The sequence below is a fragment of the Bombus bifarius genome, unplaced genomic scaffold (genome assembly GCF_011952205.1).
Source record: "Bombus bifarius isolate JDL3187 unplaced genomic scaffold, Bbif_JDL3187 scf7180000008214, whole genome shotgun sequence".
Classification (NCBI taxonomy): Eukaryota; Metazoa; Arthropoda; class Insecta; order Hymenoptera; family Apidae; genus Bombus; species Bombus bifarius.
In genome coordinates this window covers 636,762-658,865 of record NW_022884517.1, presented here as the reverse complement: position 1 = coordinate 658,865, position 22,104 = coordinate 636,762, and the positions used below count along the sequence as shown (strand labels likewise).

Below are 22,104 nucleotides of genomic sequence, written 5' to 3'. Positions count from 1 at the left end.
AATTGAATAATTACCTCTTCAAACAAAAAATAATTGAAACAGAATTTTTAGTAGCTATGTATTGATATTTTTTTTTACAGTAGTATTTCGTCGACGAATAACGTAAAATTATGAATTGATGTATTTTATAAAGATATAAAAGTACGCATCCAAAAAATGTTTGACTGCGAAGATTAATATTATACGTAACGAATATAAAGGGAATAATTTCATAATATAAATTAAATTACATAAATGCTTGAAGCGGTAAATTTTTCTGTTGGGATGAAATGCTAGAGTAGGTTTAACGAATTGCAGGAAGTATGCTTCACTCGATATCTAGTATATTTCTCGAGTATCGATGGTAATGATAGAGAGCGAAGTTAAGAGTTGCACGGTAAATAGACCTTTCAGTTGTTCGATGGGATTGAAGAAAGAGTTTCACAATAAAAGAAAGAAAGGATCAATTTTGCGGCAAATGTAATACGACGAACTACTAGAAAAGGAGACAAATGCGATTTCACTCGATGCAAGCGGCAACTCGATTAAAACGAAACTATTAAAGCTTACTTCCTGTCGTGCAAAATTGAAATTCTGGGTACTGATATGTAACAATTATATAATTGTCTGTAATGTGATAACCTGTATTTCAGGAAACAGTATAAATTACACAGGATAAACTACAAAACATTATTTGACAGATGCTTGATTTAGATAGTGTTACTATTAGATAGTAGTATTCGATCTTTCTTTTTCTGTAAAAAGACATTAGCATCTATAAGAAACTATATTAAGATAACGTAGTAAATGATGCTGCAATTCTTTAGGCTATGTACACGTATTACGTAACGTTCGTAACGCGTGACTCGACGCCACAAAATTTTTCCAGCATTTTCTCAACGGTGATTTAAATAATTTGCAGTTTCCCTGCAAACAACACACAATTACGAAATCTTTAACCACCAGTCGTTTTTGCCGCGAAGAAACCCGTTAACGTCTACGTAACACCGCAAAGTTGATGTCGGCCAGTAATGCCACGAGGTTTTTGTCTAGTATGCGAGCTGACTTCGCAAAATGCAGCCGTTTCCTTTCTTATAATCGACGAGAGAAGGTTGTTAGTCTTTAGAAAGTGTTGTGGCACCAACTAACACGAACCAAGCATTCTGGTTACAAAAATTAACGAGACTGTCGCAAAAATAGTAATAAGTTGACCGTATATTACCGTCAAAAACCACAATGCTATTAACACAGTTGTTCATAGAAGCGCGTTAACTAACACTGTGGTTTCCGGTAAAGGTGTGCGTTCGTCGGCTACGTAAATATACATATGTAAACTAACAACCTCATCGCTTTTATACAAAGAAATGCGCCTACTATTCCCATCATTATCTTGTGTTATCATCACGATTAATTGCATTAATTTGCCAACGACGTAAGGTTTCTCAAACCTTGTAGATAAGTCTGTTAGGTATGGGATTCTTCAAATAATCGTAATCCAATGTTGGCCAAAAAATTCCAGCAGGTGACTATCGCAAGATATATATATATATATATATATATATATATATATATCTTACATATATATCTTAATATCTTATATACATATATATACAATAAAGTTAACTAAGAAATTAAAGTCATTCAGGACTCAGAACAGTTGCAGAAGCGACTGTTCTTCTATTTCATGTAGACTGAATAAAGGAAACCTTATCTGCCATGTTGACAAGTTACAAATTTTCTATCATTAAAAGTACCGTACTGAATAATTTCAAAACCCTTCGAGCGACAAATAACTTCAAGCCGACATCCAGAAGAAATACAATATAAGAATCACAATTGCAATTTCTAACTTCTATGCAATGAATATTATTATAAAGTGTCGGATTATTAAGCTTATTAACGCATTTTCCAGCGCATGCAATGTGCGTTGCTGAGTTCATCGTGGCGAACGAGGTAAATCTCTCCTTTTTCGTAACCGAATACAGACTGGGTTCGTAAAAAGAGACTCTCGCATAGGTAACGAGGCTATGCAAAGTTTCTTTGCTTTCGAAAGCGACTTTGGTGAAGCGACACACGTCGTGACGATTATGACGACGTCATAAAACACACTTGTTACTATACCAACAAAATGGTATTCCGTACTATCACAGGAATTAACGTTCATAGAAAAATTCGTGAAACAATGAGACTTTTTTACATGTTATTACACGAGTGTTCGTGTAAGGCAACTTTGAGTAGTAATAACTATTCCTGAAATGAAATCCTGATGGTATGGACTCAATTTGCGTGCAATTTCCCAATGATCTTAGCTAATAACGCGGCATTAGAGTGAACAATCGCAGGCAATATCGACAGGCGATTTAAGTTCAAATTCCAAATGAGCAATTTCGAAGCGTAATAAACCAAGCTGTTGCGACGGAATCGCATGTGTCAAGAGGCATACTTGATATATTAGTATGCAGTATACGAATATAATTAAAGGTAAAGCATGCGAATGTAACTGGAGTTTTTTATTCGAAAAACATATGGCATATGTAGGTAGGTATTGATTATAAGTTACGTTTGATTTCGAGACGCGATCAGTCGCTAATTAACATCAGAATATGATTGTAATTATTGTATTATATTGTATATATTATGATTGTAATATGAATGTAACGACATGTGTTGTTCTTAGCAATGTGGTAATTGTATCGATGGTTCTCACGATTCTTACCTCTGTACTGAGACGTGGCATGAAAGTGGTAAGATGCTCCGTCAAGGTCTTCATCGGCTTGAAGAGGACTTAAGCTTAAAAGTCTTGGCGCCTCGGCGTGGCCACGAAACCAACGCATTTCTGAAATAAGAAATTATAATTGAAACACGAGTTTTAATTTCGACTCCTGTTGAAATTTGATGTAAGGTCCAATTATCGTTTCGAGGTGAGCAGAACTGACGGCACTATTGTATAAAATTTCAGAAACATTTCGAATAAGAACAAATAATAATAACGCTCGCGCTATAACAGAAAATCCTAAAAAAATTCCTAATTTTGCTGTTACAAAACTCGGTTTACTCGACATACATTTTTTCTCTTGCAATCTCACACAGAAAATCAGATCAGGATAAAAAATGCGGAGCAACAACAGGTTTCGGTTGATCGCAATAGTGATAATTTATAAAAGTGAAACGGTTACACTTGCGGTGAATGGATCTCGCGTGAACGAACGGCGACAGTTTCCGCTGTGATCGCTGAACCGAGGCCCTTCTTTCCACCTCGCGGGTGCACTTGTTACCGATACCGAATACATATCGCGTAAAAGGACTTAATGGAAAGGCAACCTTGGAAAAGTATGGAGGATGTTATAAATTATAAACTTTCTGTTTAAAATACAATTCGCTGATTCGAAGGATTTAATGGTCGATTTTGATACGCATAACGAAGATTTATGAATTTCAGAGAACTGTAAAGTGTTTTTTATTCACCAATGTGAATATGAATACAAAACAAGTGTTCCTGAATGTTGTATTAATACACAATGAAAGTATTATGTGTAGTTTTAAATACCAATACCATTAATTGTTATATGTTGTAGTTTGATATATTGCTTAGATACTTAATAGTATCTATATAATTATCATGGATCCTGAGCATAAAATATTACTTTCCGCCTTACGAAATTATCAACTTTATCTTCAAAAGCGATAAAGTGAAACACGAAAGTCGGTTAAATCAGGCCCAGAGATTCCTAAACGAATCGAAGCCATTATAACGGACCTAATACAAATTAATTAGCGAATGGTAGTAATTCTGATTCGTTCGACTGGAATTTATTTTTGCTCACCAAGAGACCTTGACTCTCGTTAAAACCGTTCACGCCGCGACAATTACACGTGGCTGCGCAAGGATTACGTAAAATTTCACAGTATCGTTGTATCATTAATTCAAGTTAATATCGATTTTCTTTAAAACTTGCAAAGTGCACAAACACTTCGTTAAATTATTCGTGACTTATCAATCACACGTTGATGAATATCGTATTAATAATCCCAATTCTTCTCGTTCTTGATGCAATGCTCAAATTCCAATTAATCCTATTTCTTACTCATCTGTAGTTTGTACAAGCTAACAAACATTATCTAATTGACCGCATGATCCAAAAATCATACCTGCGAGTTAGTGTACCGTGTATATACATATTGCGGACGTCGAATTCTACACTCCCAGTATCGTGGCATCAGCGCTGTTGATACAGAGATCGCTCAAAAGACGGGAAAAAAGGTTGGGTCATCTCGAAGAAATTTTCCATTGCCTGTGTAGTAAGTACCGTTGCGAGCAACTGTCGATGATAATGCTGTCCTTTTTCCACCAGAAGAAGTATCGCTTGATCCTTCGTGATTCTCTGCCAGACGGAATCCTCACGGAGGCGTTACCGTTCATCTGCTTCTCGTAGAAACCGTAATTTAACCACCTCATACTCGCCGAAACGAAGCCGCGAACATAACGACTTCTACTTTAACGGTCCGCATAATCTCTTATGACAAATCATGCCTTTTCCGTATGACAGTCTGCGCTCAACGGACCGACGGATTTTGAGGGCGATTATCTTGTCACGGAAAAAGCAGTTATTGGAAGTATCATTATTTATTACTCATTGAATCGTACATATCGTTTGTGCTTGGAAATATAAATAACGTGTTTCTTACGTCCTGTTCTTATCTTTCTTCTAATGCAATTTTCATCTATAAAACGTTGACGAAGATATATACATAATTGGTTTCGTTAATTGGACCTACATAGATGCGTTCCATAAGCGCTTGTTGCTTAGAGATGCAAAATCTATTCTATAAAGATTTGATTGATTTGAAAGTTTACGGTGAAATAATTTTATTCCGTTATGAGAATCTTATACCATTATTTGCATTACAAAGGGGTCAAAAGAAAATGTAAAAGCATGCGGGATCGTGAATAAAGCGAAACGATTCGTTGCTCCTATGGAATTTGGAAAAATACGCAGCTAGCTAATCCTATCGCTTACTCTTTACTGTTATGAATAATAAAACACGTTTATTGGGGCAATCAGAACCATTTCGTTTTAATACGAAACATGTAAGCATCAGAGAGCCGCGATGCGATGTTAAAATTTTCACATCCGAAATATTTCATTACGACTCCTACTCTCACATTCCACCAACAGTATCGATTTCCATCGCATGATTTTCCGCGAATACGGAGTTGGCGTTACACGCTGAGCGTGAAAAGCGTCGGCTGCGACGCAACGTACATACCTCCGTCTCTACGAGACGGTCGCATAATGGGATGATTAATACTGCGAGTCTGAGTTATGCAAGGTGTTAATGCATCGATATTATGTAGATGCAGCTACGAGGAAACCATGAGAGAAAGAGAGGGAGAGAGAGCGGCGACTTTCTCCGATACAAATATGTATGCCAACGGTACCTTTCCGCTGCTCCCACGACGTCCGCTTTTCACTTTTCATTCAGACGACCGGCGACCATAAAAGATGAATCGGGGACCACGATCAAGGATGCCCGTCGTCAGGAGGAAGTTCATGGCCGTAAACTCGCGGCCCTAGAACACGCGGCCCGTGACAGTCGATCGATCGCGACTACCACCTCCGTAGGAAATTACATCGCGTGTTTAGCGAGCTGGATGCTAAGGCGAAGAATTTTTTCGAAAATTATATGGAACACGAACCAAGTTCACGCTCCAATTCGCCGAGGTTTTGATTGTTATTCCGGTGAAACTTAAGTGGGTATGTTTTGTATCTGGTTAAGGAATCACGGTATATCTCTTTCTTTTAATGGTTATTATCGATAGTCGAGCGTAGTCATGGGTGGGTGATCATAGGCGGGAAAGATTGGAAAGTCGCAGGTTCTTGAAAATTCTTTCAACGATAATTCTTTGGAAAGCTCTGTTATATTTCCTAGAGTTGTGCGCAAAGTAATTTATAACTGGATACTCATAAAAATCTGTTATCAGTTAGTTGAATCTTCGACCTCCAATCTTACAAACGAATGAATACCTAAATGAATCGCGTGCACTTACGCACGAGTGTCCTTCGCTAAATTTCATGTCGTGCTTGAATCGTTATTGCTTTGAAGAATCTGGAAGCCAAACGTCCAGTTATCTGTGCACAGATTTATCGTTCCACCTTCGTGGCTGCTGATTCGTTCCACCCTCCGGTACTCAGTGTTAAAGTCTCTTCGATGTTCTCGATTGTAAATCTTCGTTGCACCCGTCGTAGCCGTTATCTTGAATCGATAAAACCAGCAGCACTTAGTTGCAGACTTCGCGATATGTTCCCGACCGTGATTAAACGCGGCCAAATGATCATTAGACAATTAATTACGACCTTCGTTTCACCGAAACTAATTTTGTACAATTTTTGTGGGTACGAGACATAGGATGGGAATGATTCTTCAGATTGAAAGCATACAAGGACAACCGGCGAAGTACTCTTATTATCTTATTTAATAAAGTATCGTAATCGTTTTACTTAATCTTTTCCTAAATTTATAGGAGTTTAAAAGTTCTAGTTTTAGAGATATGTAAACGGTATCAGTAAGTAAGTTTAACACAAGTGATAGTTTCTAATTTTAAGAAATAGTAGTAAGATTACGCAAGTGAAAATTCGCCGCAATCTTCAAAATGTCAGACCGCGTCTAAATATTACGAGTGCGTCATAGTTACCTCAGAGATAAACATTTAACACAACAAGTTCATAAAGTGAAACACTCGTTGTAACAGCGTTTTATGAAATTCTCACTTTCAACATCACAATAAGAAGCATGACAGTCTCTAGCGGAGCGCTAATAGCTACTAACTATAATAAAGAGTGAAATAATAGAAGGAATTGTTTAGAAAATATGATACACAGTTTGAAAAAGTGATCATACGATAATTTAAACGAATAACATATTTATTAGATTATATAAGAATACCGTATATCATCGTATTCCTAAATTTTTTAAATGCAAGAACGCAAATAAATAAGTCGCGAAATTGATTTTACGGCAGTTAACTTTAACTTAGAATGTACTCGTAATCGGAGTGGTGTATATGCATAGCGAACACTCGAATCCATTAAGCCATTAAGTAATTTACTCGCCGCGCTTTCACTGATCTTCCAGTCAATTAAGTGAAACGCAATGACGTGATAAGGTTGAACGGAAACCAAGATAAAGTATGATTACACAAAAAATGGAATCACTTTCTCAGAAGCAGAGAAACTCAATGTTCCCAGACACATCAAACTGTCCACACGAACAAACACAATCACATTTCTTGCTCTTCTTTGTTTATCCGTAACTACATTTCTTGTTTATTATTCGAATTGCACGTTAATTGCAATGTTAATTGTTTAATCTCGATTTGATCAAGCCCATGTTCCGTAAAAAGTTTTATAAAAGGAATCTGCTTTAAAAAGCAAGCAAATGAAAAGCGTTTATCGATGAATGGCTTCATGTTCGAATTAAATCGTTTTTCCACGGTTCTCTGTTGGTAGTGGCGGTCGCGACAATATCGAAGTCAAACGGTTTCTATGAGTCATCGATAACGTAGTCGATGAAAGTAGAAAGTGTTCGAAGGGACCTGGGCTTGGTAGTACCAAGTATCATTCCGAGAGACTTTCGTTTGGCAAAGTGAATCGTACTACCGGGTAATTGTCCTCGATCTATCGATCTTACGCGGCTGAAGCAACCGTAACTACGATTGCATCCTTATTAGAAACTGTTTCATCATACTTAAGCTTATAAACTCGTAACGTAAGGTGCTACGTTTTCCTGTTCCTTAAGACACAAATATACGAAGTTTTAGTGAATGGCTGTTAAACGAATTCTTTCGAAACTAAGTACTTGGCTGTGTTCTAGAATACGGTTTTTAATGCTATTGAAAAGTATTAGTTAGGAATGTGTATCTATGTTAAATATTGTATACCCAGTAAACGAATGTTGTAGAAATGAATGTTCCTTACCTGTCGCTGTTTCATTAGCCGACGGCGATGTCTAACGCAGGTACCCACGATATCCTTCGGCCTGGTCACACAACGTGACCCACTTACTTGCGACAGCATTCGTTGCACGGACACACGCGCGATCGTTGGCGCGAGGTACCTCGAGGTACGCTCCCGTGCGTCGCGCGTGTTGCGTATAACTCGATTCTTTTGGGATGCTCGTCTCGGGAATGCTGATTGCAAACTACTTTCACGCCGAGAGGAATTCATCCAACGGTGGTTGCAGCCGAAAATTCGCACTGGAAGACGCGATCGATTACTCGACTCGATGAATCTACGATGGTATATTGCAAAAGTATTTTTTTGTAAAATATAACAAGCGTTTCTGATAGAGGTAGATGCTGTGCCATTTAACTTTTTCGAGACTAAAGAACCGTCCGTACACGTTGCATCGGTCGTGGCGAGAAACTGAATCATCTCGTCGGATGGAAGCTTCCTTTCTCCAAGAGTATAAACAAAACATAATGTATTGAGAGTATCAGCATGGGAATTCTCGGAAACAAGATAAGTTGTAATTTGAACATTAAGTAGCGCATGTCGGAGTTCTTCCTCTGCTCACGCTTTTGTACTACGCAAATTTCTAAAATTTCACAGATCGATTTTATTTTTATTCAAGTATTCTATTTCAAATTTATTAAATCTCCTTATATATTTTTTTGTATGTCTCATTCCTATATTTTTTCAATAAATGCCTTCCGCTACCATTAAAATATTTTCCATTTATTATATCCAATATTGTACACGAACTCTGTGCAACTGCAGTTGCTAGCTGTTTAACTATTCAAGCTATTTCAAATTATTTAATGTATCATTCACCAAATTCCAAACTCAACGCGACTTCAACGTATTTTGTCGCAAGAAACAGAGATGTTGTTAAAGCTATCCGGATTCACCTATCGGTAACCATAAACATACAACTAATCTAGAAATTTTTGAAACGTATTTTATTTTCACGTGCGATTGACTCCCTCTGTTTGACACCGTTTTGAAAGGAGGATAAAAATGGGAGCGGAGCGTACGTGCCGCTCGAATGGCACCGCATTCGAGAGATAATTATACAATTGTGCTGGCGGGCAAGCGTTTTCGCGTGGTCATTTCTACGCTTCGAGCAAATCCTCGACGAATCACCAGAACTATCCGAACGCGTTTCTGGGAAAATGGTCACACGAGGCGTTCGTTCGATAGATCCGCGACGTATATCATTGAGGCCTTCGTCGTTAAAAGGCGTATTAACGATCCTTTGGACCAACGTAAAGGAGTCACAAAATGGCAACGAAACTTATGTGCGTGTTCCCGTCGAAGATAGCCATTGCCGCGTTCACGTGCAATACGGAATCGAATTCGCCTGGCATTCCGATTGTGTTCGCACGATATCTCCGTATTTTCCGATTCGAGTTTCGATTAAAATTCATGAACGTTCGTGATCGGCGGCAACAGAAAGTTCGAGAACATAAGTATCGATTGCACGAACCACGCATAAAGCGTACAGAATTTGTCTGGAAGTACAAAACGTTTTGTACATGCTGATTCATGAAGTTGTATAAATATTTGTCGTTAAAAACCGTAAAGAGTAGATCGTGCAAATCAGTATTGGAAAAGGTCGATGGTATATTTCTTTGGCTTTAAGGAATTAGTAAAAAAACGATACACGAATTATTCTGTACTCATTGGAATCTCCTTCAAAACATTTAAATTAATATAACCTCCTAAAATATTTTCACACCTTTACATTGGCAACTTTTATTCGGAAATTACCGCGAGTAATAAAAAGAGCAATAAATCCAATCATATTTCACTGACAATTAAAGGAAAACAAACTTTGGTGTACAAGCACTAGTACAGATACACGTCAACCAGGAAATCTTTAACGAAAGTTATATCACTGATCGATTCCCAATTGAACCGCGAAACTTTTTCAATGACCATAAATTCGATTGACTTCTCACTGCCGGATACTATTTCTCTCGATTTCTAACCTCGTAAACCAAAATGTTTTTCGATTTTATGCACGAAGGAGATCTTTAACCGAAGCAACGAATAAACAAACGACTCTCCTTAAAAATAACCACTCACACATTCGCTTAGCGAGAATCTTAAACTTTTCCGTATACCCGTTTAAAAATAGGAAAACGTGATGCGGCACCGAGAGAAAAGTCGTATTTGCAACGTCGCTACGCGCGGCTTATCGCATTTTCCATTCATGGAAATCGCATAAGTACGTGGCATGCATCTCGGTCGCGTAAGTGCATTTCCATGAAGAAACGGTGGTCATAAACCCCGGGTTCACCTCAAGGCTGGCACGAGGTGCGAATTATCGCTCTACGCTTAAATTGCACGCGATTTTTCTGAGCTTGCGGCATGGCACAGCTTGCCGTGCGATGCGACAGGAGGATCTTGTACAGAGCCTATCTTATTACGACTACGATTGCACGTGCATCGTCCCGAACGATCGCGGGACAAATTCTCAGCGAGTGGAATTATACGCGTCGGATGAGTTCGCGGGTGCACGAATCGTGGAAATTACGAGGACGATGCAAAATACGACTCGAACTTCTCTTTCGTTCGACCGTGACCCATAAATTCGCCACGATGCCGCTGTCTACCGACGTTCTCCTGGCGTCCGTAGCTGAACATCGAATGGAAAATCGACGGCTCGCTAGGATATCTTCTTCTTTTCTTTCTCTCCATTTTAGAAACTGTAGGACATTATCGCACGATATTCATAGTGTACTTTATTTTGTCAGTGTAGATGGTTGAAATAGCGAAGGAGAAAGAAACGGATATTTTGCGTTACTCCTATCGGAACCATTAAAGAGGATTATCTTTAAGGACATAAGGAAAAAGACAATGGGCAATTGTTGACAGGGGATTTTAAATAAAGTCAACTTTAATAGCGAAGTATTAAGCGATTAGTCAGACGCGCAGCACGAGAAAGTGGGTCAGATAATACCGGACTGTGGTAATATGCAAGTTCTTGATTTTATGGAGAGCGATAGGAGTAATTATTAATTATTCATAGCCTTCCAATCGCTAGTGGCAATAAAGTATTGATGTCGCGTCTTTTGAAGATCGTTGTATGGAGAACTATCCTGGAGGCTTCAAAACCTCGTCGCGTTGTCAGAGATTTTACACTTTCGTGTTTAATGACAGAGCTACGTCCTTTCTTATAGTTGAATGTCTTTCCGTATGATACTACGACACTTTACGAGTCTAATCTTTAATACGACAATAATATATTTTTCGCAAATTTTTTATCTGAATATATACAGGGTGATTGGTAACTGATGGTACAAGCGGAAAGGGAGTGATTCTACGCAAAAAAAGAAGTCGAAAATATAGAATAACAATTTTTCGTTTGAGGCTTTGTTTTCGAGAAAATCGACTTTGAATTTTCGCTCGGTACGCGTGCGGTACGTTGTAACGGATCTCAATGTAAATCGTTATCTCGATGGAGAAATTAAAAAAAAAAAAATTAAAAATAAAATTTTTATTCTATATTTTCGACTTCTTTTTTCGCGTATCACCCCCTTTCCGCTTGTACCACCAGTTACCAACCATCCTGAGTAAAGAAGATACGTTACTGTTCCTGTATTAGAACAAGCAAGTACTTTCATTCCTAGTTCTTTGTAATTACACCTTCATAATTCTCACGTGAATAACATAACATTTTGCTCACATCTGATCATGTCCTCGACTTGGCAATGACATTTCTCGCCGTCACGCTTTTTACCAAGCTCTCGAAATTTTTAGCATTTCCACGGGTCTAATTACTCGGAAGATCGTATCTTTATTGAAGGAACGCGGAGCAACCGCGGGAGTCGCGTGATTTAACGAACCGCACCGCTCGGTAAATTGGTTCTAGACGAGATGGCTAACTAACGTATAAGGTAGTTAGGAGATCCTAATTAATTACCTATTCACCAACGATTGCGAACGAGGAGAGATTAAAAAATTAATTGGCCACGTAACGATTGTATAATCGTCCTTGGTTTACTATCTGTTTGTACAAGCTTAATTTAATTATATCGGGTTAGTTATGTAACGTTGAAAATTTGTTAAAAAACAGGGGCTTTTAGCTAAGAAATATCTGGTTGTTTGTCTTTTTTGTGTGCAACTAAATTAGGTAAATGTTTACGAACAAAGAACTCGCATAATAGCTTACGATTTATTGCACAGTATGCATCCTGAAACAAATATTGATTCTGATGATAAAATTGTCTTTTTCTCAGACGGACAATTATCAAGATAACATTACGTTCACGATACCACGAGCGACGCTTCAAAAACGATCCATCAGAACCACAAAAGAGAGCAGTGAAATCATTAAAATGGCTCCGTATGATTATGTTGAATTATTGTTCACGACATATTGTTCGCTATGAAAGCAACCGGAAAAACGGTGTTCCGCGAGCTGATTGTGGAGGTCGGATACCCTCGCGAACCGCGATGCAAATCTGGAATCGCGGCGCGATTCTGTAACACGAGGCAACATCACGCTGACTTCGGTATGCGATATGGACGATTAAAGCTTGTTCCAACAGACTGGTCGTGGCAATTTGTCATTCGCCACCCTATGGGCCTCTCGCGACATGCGAAATTCGCATTTAAGGAGAGCGTGGATCGTGCTCTTCTCTCGTGGTGCGAGCGCCACGGGTAGGTGAAGGCTTATCCGGATCTCGTTACAAATAACTCCGCGTGCTGCATTCTGTATTCGTGTTCAGCGGGGTGGCTTTGCTATCCAATGGACGATTCGTTCGTTCGTTCACTTTAATATGACCGCAGTTTTCTGGCTGCGGAAATTACGAGTCGCTGGCTCGCTTACGACCCTCGAACTATTTACGAGACCGTGGTGGCGGCCTGAGGTAACGAAACGTGTCGCGTGAATAGTCGCGCGAGCGGAGTTTCGCTCGGGTCCCCTTTGTATCGCGACGACTCATATCGCGGTTGAAAATATTTTTAATCGATCGCTGTACTTGTGTAAAATCTTCTACGGCCACGATATGTGCGAATAACGAAGAAGCAGATGCATAGCTATGTGGCTATGTATTTATATTACGGGTAGTCCGTTGATCGAGATTGCTCTTCGGGGCTGGAGGATATGTTTGAAAAGTGATGTGTGAACGTCTTTGGGTGAAGCACTAAGACAGAAAGCGTGTGGGCTAATAGTTTGGGTTTGCAGAAAAATTGTTACTTCGTTTTTGTGTCTATTAGTGTTTGTTGAAATGGAAATTATATTAACTGTTAAGCAATTCAAGAAACTATTCCTTAGGAAATTTCGAAAATTAATGAAACATGCATATATACATTCCCGTATGAATATGTTTACAAGCAAAGAAAAATAATTGCAATGTAAAAATACTTACATTGAACGTTAAAAGATAACATGGTAAAGAGTTATACGCGCATAGAATACATCTCTTAGTTGGAAGATTGAAACAGCTTTCCATTAGTTCAGTCAAGTATTTCTCTGGCAGAAAATAGAATGTAATTCTGATAGGACAAGCAGAGGGTTTAGTTAGCGTAGAAACTGTAAGATATTCGAGTTTCAAATTTCACATTTCTGGGATACATCTCACTTGAATAGATTTTACTGCACTATCTTACAAATGGAAACAACGTTTTACAATAAGAAATCATAGAAAACGAACAGTTGACGTCTCGATATACGTTTCAGCTAGATGTTATGAGATGTATACATTTTCCACGAACCGTAAATTTTTACTTCGTTACATAAAATAGAATTAGTAAGTACATCTTTGTGAACATTTTTCTGCTACTCTCAAAAAGCGGTAGTACTCGTATTTATTCATTCCAGATAAAGAAATGTAATATTCGAATATTCTTTTCATCGAGCTACTTTACTCGTGTTCAACTCCTAGAATTATAGCAGGCAATGGTAGGTAAATGGTAAAATTTATATTATTTTTAAAACATTTAAAGAAAATACAAAAAATACAACTGATTAATTTGTTTAAATTAGAAATAGCCAATGTTGCGGCTTTGTTGAACGCGGTCGATGCATCTTGCCTCGAAATGGTTACATTCTAAGTTTCTCGAGTACATCTTGCCCACGTATAACTGCGAGCAGCTACAAATAGCTCGCGGCATTGTATAATGTAAACTCATGGAAAACTAGACGCCCACGACTCGATGCATGAAAAATGAAAAGGAGAAATAATGGCTGAAAGAATACCATATTTTACTGACTCGCTTCCAACTAATACCACGAGATTTGCCTGTATAAATTAATGGATGTAATTTTTAGATATTGTTATTGTTTATAATATCGAGAAATGCACTCGATTTTAATGCATTTCCATGTGCATTCGCGTTACTTGGCAATAGTCAATTGTGTCGCTAATTATACGTAATTATGCACCGTTACGAAGTAATGCACAGTTTTCTTGCGTTCCTTTCCTGGATTACTTTACATACCAGTACGATATGACAACATTAGAATTTCTGAAGAATTGTTTCGGTGTAATGGTACAGTGGCTTGTGTTATGGTACAATGTTATTCTAACCGTTCTCTAATAGACTGTTATATAGAGAATAATACACAAATCAGATCAAAAAAATGAATATTTAGTAAGTCGACATAGATTTGCGAATTAATTTTGGAAAATATACAAGCAGATGAGTTCCACTGTTAAGTATTTACTGTTTCCGCATTGGAGTAGAAAATTGGCATAGGATGTAACAAGCGTTAGGCTCACAAGAATGATTCACGCAGGATTGATAACGTTAAACACGTAGCAATGTCGTGGTGACAAGTAAATATAGTTGGTTAGATAGTGTTACAACGTACTATAGATAATGCACAATTAATTTCGACAAATACAATAAATTGCTGCTTTAGAATTAGTTTGTGAATCTACATATGTTGCCTACGTTATTTCGATTCTCTTGGCATGTACTATATTCCACTAAATTATTTGGTACGTGTTTCAAATCATTCTTTACGCTGTTAAAATGCTGATCTTTAATGATGAAATTGATTAACCCCTTAACCTACGATTTACGTTCGAGAATTTTAAGCCGAAAACGTAAACAAGCTATTATACAGGGTGGTTGGTAACTGGTGGTACAAGGGGAAAGGGGGTGATTCTACGCGAAAAAAGAAGTCGAAAGTATAGAATAAAAATTTTTTTTTATTTTTTTTTTAATTTTTCCATCGAGACAACGATCTGTAGTGAGATCCGTTATAACGTACCGCACGCGTACCGAGCGAAAATTCAAAGTCGATTTTCTCGAAAACAGAGTCTCAAACGAAAAATTTTTATTCTATATTTTCGACTTCTTTTTTCGCGTAGAATCACCCCCTTTCCGCTTGTACCATCAGTTACCAACCACCCTGTATATTATATTATATATTATATTAGGCCCGATGCCGTAATATTATATTTACGTTTGGTCCGATCATCTATTTACTATGGGCTATGCCCGTAGTTGTAGGTTAAGGGGTTACATGTTTGTTGCTCTTCTGATCAAAGCGTCTTTCATCGAGCAGTTTTGCAATGAAATGATCTACTACCATGACATACGAAACATTTGCGTACATACTAAGCATTACTTTGCTAAAATGTGAACATATTATTCGATATAATATTTTTAACTGTGAAAAGTGAAAAGGAACAATCTTGGCGGTTTGCGTGCATTCTGCAACAGTATATCCTATCGTAGGTATTGAAAATGTTGGTAGATAAATCATATAGAAGTAATAAAATATCGCATTTATTATCGTTGATCGTTCGATGCTTTATTTTCAATCCAATTTATCCCGATCTTGCCAGGAGCGGAAGCGTTGTGAATACCGTATACCACGAGTCCATGTCTCTGTAAGATATTCATCATTCTACTTGCACAGTCTTTACCGGATACCATTTATCTCTTCGACTCAAAAGAATTTGCTAACAAGAAAAAAAAAAGGAAAAAATTGCACGAACGCGGCAGATCCCAATCACAGAAATAGAATTTAAATTGAAATAATGGGAGCCTAATATGTCGTAGAAAAATGGAATGACATTGCATACGAATTGATTGCGACTAGACGTTACGAAAATAAAACTAAAAATCATCCTAATTAAAATTAAAGGCAAATGACTCTGTTTCGACGAAGCCGTGAAAATAATCCACTAAAAGTTCGGGAGAAATTTACCGGGAGTACTCGTATGATAGATGCATGTACGGCCGAAATGTAAGACGAAACGTGACTTGTGTGCATGCATTCTTCGAGTGCTCATAAAGCATTCTCCATCGTATGGCTACCGCGTCGTAACTCGCTCCGCTTCCTAGGTATTGTTGCCTTACCGAAGGATTCTTGAATCTCAACTCGTGTACAAAGCAAGTACGGAAGAAACGTTCCAAGCAACTTCTTGCGCACCACTTCTGCTACAGACGAACAACAAGTTTGTGTTAGACGGTCAAGACCACCGTTCCGTAACCATGCAAAACTCCTCGGGAAGCCGAACAACTTTTTATTTTATTTCATTATAAACTCTTTACTTTCAAAATTAATTAAATGTATGCAAATTCCTTGCCCACATGTTTCCTTGCATGCCTCTTTTACGTATTTAAAGTATTGTTAATAGAACAAATAATATAAATTAAAGCAAGATAGAGTTAATAATTATAATACGGTAACATCAACTCACAATTAACTAGAACAGAGAAGTGTCGTACTTATTAGAGATAACGGAAAGGCAGGCGCATCTAAAACACGTTTGCTGAAGGCAAGTGGAAGTACAAATCGAAGATATTTTAGCAAGAACAGGTGAGAGGATTACATATACGGCTTCTACGTTATGTCCGTTTTATAAAGATTTATTAGTAGCGGCGATGTAGTATAATCTAGCTAATTTTAAGATGTAGCAGAACCTTTCTATAGTCGTTTAAGGCGCGATGTTTGTTTCTAAAAAGAATTCGGTATGAAATAGTTCTTTACATAAGAAGAGAGTATTACCCTATCCTACTGCCTTTTTTTGTGTTCTTGTTTAAATATCGAATTATCTAATGACATAGGTATCCTATTTAAATCAAGATTGAAAAGACTTAAAATTATGATCTAATTGAATCTAGGTATATAGAAATAATATAATAACAAGCACATAACATAGTAAATTAAATATATTAATTCTTTTGTTAAATTTACTTAAGATTAAAGATTAAGATTAAAAGATTAATCATTGTTAACAAATATTCCATTGCACGAAGAGTTATTATTGACAGTATTAGATTTGTTTATGTCCCAGATGACAGTAGTACATAGAAATTCCCTATTTATCAAACGTAAAGCAAAAGAATAAAACACAGGAGCAAATTGCGTAAAATCGTTCGATACTCGCTTCCGGATCTATGTCAAATTAACTGTAACTTCAAAACAGCTCATAAAACCTCGGTAATTTATTTGACGTAATTAAAATCCGACTGAAATTTAAAACGGTTCTAAATATACCTGGAAACGTCTCAAATGCGCAAGCGGGACAACAAACAGTGACGTTAAACGTTATAAAAGCATTCGACTGGAAAGACGTGATATATTAACGCATAAAAATACTTTGGCTCGTCAACCATAAACGAAGATTATTCCGCGTTTCGAACCGTTGCACGCTGGAACTGCTAATAAGACCTTTAAATCATTGTGGACAGTTTCTCGAAGAAATTCCCGAATTAATTAAAGCTGAAGTAACATTTACGGATTTCAGAAATGCACGGAATCGAGCACATAGGACGTCGGGATAAATATTTATAAAGAAAACGTTTCCAACGTTCTGACAGTGATATGATTCCGCATTCGATTCTGAACAAACATCGCCTTTAGTCCAAAATCACATTTATATTCATTATGTTAGTTTTCAAGAGTGCATCGTGGTGAAAAATTAAAAAGACACATTATTAACGACGAATAACGTTAATACTTATTAAAATCACATACGATTTCTATCCATACAAAAATATATAAATTCATATATCAGATGTTCCCAAAAAAATAAAAGCTATATAACTATATAACATTAAATAATTAATGAAATGAAAACATCTATATATATTTATATCTATATATATATATATATATATATATTCTATGTATTACATTGTTGTATTCTATGTATATTTTATGTATTATATAAATCAACAGAAGTCCAAAGTACAAATTTCGCAGAAGCGTACTGAATTCTTGTTTTACCATCCGACAGGTGTTTAATATTCTAAACAGAAATCAAAGCACCAGCTGATCACTTTATGAATTGGTCTCTAATCAAGGAAAACATTTTTTATCAATGTCTAAGCATTATAAAATGAAACTTATGTTGGATTAGACACATCTTTGGCGTTTAACGGTTATCAAGAGGATTGAAAAGGTTTAAATATTCGATGAAATACTAGAAAAAGAACGACTTCCACTTGCTAAGAAAACTTATATCTATGAATAGCAAAGTATCGCAAATTCATGGTAAAGAATAAAGTTGAACTCACGGTGTAGCACAGGCTATTGACATATTTCACCACGGAACTATTCAGCCGCGGAGATTCCGGAACAAGCGGAGAAAAAGTAGGTAGCTGAACGGTGTCAGTTTCTGAAGTGGATTAGCTGATCTCGTTTCCAGTCGTGGTATTCCAGAATTCAAGAAGCATTGCGACGTAACGAGACCGGTTGACGGGGGCAAGAAGTTAACTGGTCGCGATGGCCGTGCGATCTTAACGACCGTCACTTTATTAAAACTCGGAAATACATACTGTCAGCAATTAACGTCGCGCGTACGTAGCACCTTTCACGATCGGCTTGTCAGGGGACCGTCACGTCGATTACCGGACTCGACTGTGTGTGTGTGTATCAGTACAGGATGTTTTTCGCTTGGAAAATGCAACCGATGCAATTTGCTGCGCTCGACGATGCGCACTGTCTTGTATGGATAATATTACGACTCGAAATCCGACAAATTCTTTTGAGCTTGATGGTGTTTCCGATTATGTATCGTCAAAGAATTATTTTCGTCTAAATATTTCAATCAATTTTATTGACTTACTTCTTCGTCCTCGTAAAAACAAATAGAGTAAAACATTTAAGTTAAAAGTCTGTAATGTTAACATCGAGGCCACTTTTACATAATTCATAATGCTCTACCGCTTTTACGCATTGTTACATAGATCTTCTTTATAAATACTTGTTGCAAGTCAAACAGTTTCCGTTTCCACGTACAATGTGAAATTAGGAGCTCATTACGAAACAAGGAAATTAAAATACACAGCGCGCATTATTAATATCGTTTACGACTACTCATACCCGTCTACCGTTATTAAATCTAACAACAATACTGTATCGTATCGAATCATGTTACAACGTTATGTTATAACACGCCCAATGAAAGATAGCTCGTTAACAAATAAATAATTTTACACAGGGTATTTAAGAAAATTGGTTTGCAATAAAAAAAACCATTGGTTCGCTGTATCGGAATAACGTTACCTCGATAATTTTGTACAACCAACGGCATCGAAAATTTTACGAGGATTTCTTAATGGTACTTTAAAACACGGCAGACATTCGTGAAGTAAATGATCAGTTTTAGTCACCAGTACATCACCAAAATATTTTCTATGCAATACTCTTTGATCAGGAAGCACGAAGAAGCGAATACGGGGATTATATCCAAGCTTTGATATCTTTATTAGTCATCGAATAAAAGTATCCGAATCGTTTCCTAAAATTGGTAAGTAAGGATAATGATAATGATATCACAGTTGCCCGACAAGTAAAATATTTTTCACACGTACTAAGAAGTCAGATCTTCGAGAAACTTGAGTCGGATCTTTGGAGTAGAATGAGTGAAAAGACTTCATCCGATCTTTGAAAGATCGCCTAAACCTGAAGAAATAATAAATGAAACTACTATAAACGAAAACACTTAAATACGAATCCATGTAAATACTTGTAATTAAAACTCATATAACAGATTTGATTAAAATAAAGGATCTATCCCGATGTGTCAAGGGTTAAAGTCTTCTTTCGTTACATAAAAGGCCAGAATGTTTTCCACGAAGTAACTTGAAGCACGAAGATATAGCTCCGCGAAAACTCATACTTACAATTTTATCTACTCTTAACACCACGCATTTTAAAGATGTTCTTTTAAGAGGAACGATCTTACGAACTGAAGCTGCACGCATTACACGTTCGCTTTTGCTGCCTCTTCAAGTCCAAAAATCAGAAGGAACGATTAAAAGTAAGTAAACTGAAGGAAGAAAATGAAATTTACAGTAGTCCGTATGTGTAGTGGGTGTGAGTCGTAAGCATTCTTCGACATCATAAAAGCAATCCACGGTGATTTCAACGATGATACTTGCAGATGCATCTCTACGCAGTTATCCAAGTTATTTTCGTTCAAATATTATTTTACTAGAAGATTTACAAGTTAAATGCTTATATACAGCTTGAATCATTTATGCAGATATCTTCTTTTAGTTCAAATTAATATTGTAAGATTTAAAAAATTGATACGTAAGATATTTTTTTAGTTAATGACCCATTGCATAAGTTATGACTTACAAATGATTAAATGTGGAATGCAATATCTCTTTACGATGCCATGTGCTCCAAGAGATTAATCACTTTCACATGCGTATCTATATATGCACAAGTGAAATCTGATACGTATTTAATAAAGCAAACATTGTAACGCTGCACCTACGATACCTACAATTACGCTTTCTATGCTATATAATGTTTCTTCTTTGTTTTAAAATTTGATTCAAAATATGCAATTGCACAAATTTAATTCAGATATCGTTTACAAATGAAAATGTTATATATTACATTTTCTATCGTTTTAGAAGTATACCACACAATTCGCTTTGATGACTAACACATTAATAATTACGCAAATTCGCGTTAGACACACGCGTAAGTATAAAGGAATATCAAAAATGCATACTTGGAATCTTTCGTCTCGTATTGACAAAAATATAGATAAGACTTTCTCGAATTAAAATATAATAAAACCTACTGAAACGCAACGATTAGATCGCGCTTTAGGCCAATTGTTATGTAACACACACGATTATGTGTACACGGAACAACTGAATACCTAATTTATATGGCACGCTCGCGAACAAGTACGATACCATTTGACTGTGGCTCGGTTCAATGATATCAGTAATTACATGTAACGAATGAACCTGGCCATAGACCTAACAGCATTCCTTGGGGTTCTTTGATCTAGCCTGAGTGTTTTCGCTCGTGAGTTCACCTGAACACAGTTAATTCGTAGAATTCAAAGTTAGATGGATATAATCGATCTTGGCATACCATAGAGCGTACTTGCCACGAGCTCTCTAGAAATCTAACCATGTCTTAGCTAACAAATATGTATAGGATACAAATATGGAACCATTGTCTAGCGTTTGCATTGCATTTTCATCGTGCTAATCACTAAAATTGGAAGCAAATATTATATTTATATTTCCCTAAACAAATATTTCCTCCATAAAATATACTTAATGTGCAACGATTAAGATACACATATTTTCCATAAACGTAAATCCATACAAAGTATACTTTGTCAAAGAAATTGTCCTTTCTCGAGTACAAAGCATACTATACTAATAATCGATAAAATCACTGACACATTACCTAGCAAGTAGTACATACATATATTGCATCGCGTATCAAACGTAGTTTCTTAGCGGTATAGTTTCTTTCATATAAATGACATTCTCGAATAACAAAAAAATATCGAGTACGTAACGGATTAACTATCAGTGCATGGATGCAAACGTTAAGAGAGAAAAATAAAAAGAAATTGGTCGTTGGCAGAATCCTTTCGCGCGAGGTAGCCCAGTCACTGCACAAACAATGCGCGATTAACCGATACTTCAGAAGTTAGAGTTAGCCAGCGATGCACCATTCAACTGTTGTGCTTTTTTCGTAATCCAAACAAGGAAGCTGGCACGAGCACGATCGTTGTGTATCAAACGATTTCTATCGATTCTACCCTCCGTCACGTACCAGTTCTAGGCAGTGTTGTCCGAGGAGTACACTGACTCTTCTCCTCGCGAGAGATCTCGTATCGATTCTCCGGATTCGTTTCTGATCGCGAGAGACCTTAAGGCG

At 37.0% G+C, this 22,104-nt stretch overlaps 1 protein-coding gene across 11 annotated transcripts in view; it reads right to left on the bottom strand.

Moving 5' to 3' along the window:
• Positions 1-22,104, bottom strand: part of LOC117210997 (partitioning defective 3 homolog) — a 41,931-nt gene that overhangs the window by 7,009 nt on the left and 12,818 nt on the right. For 2 of the 11 annotated variants that reach the window (XM_033454522.1, XM_033454524.1), the window contains exons 2-3: positions 7,956-8,233; positions 2,696-2,815 (exon numbers count right to left, since the gene is read on the bottom strand). In XM_033454522.1, coding sequence (XP_033310413.1) covers positions 2,696-2,813 — 118 coding nt within the window. In that variant the 5' untranslated portion in view covers positions 2,814-2,815; positions 7,956-8,233. Of the gene's footprint in view, positions 1-1,201; positions 1,254-2,695; positions 2,822-4,128; positions 4,250-5,419; positions 5,630-7,955; positions 8,246-11,677; positions 11,688-18,470; positions 18,721-20,479; positions 20,490-22,104 lie in introns of those variants that run through there. The other 9 variants (XM_033454527.1, XM_033454531.1, XM_033454528.1 and 6 more) reach the window with 8 other exon arrangements.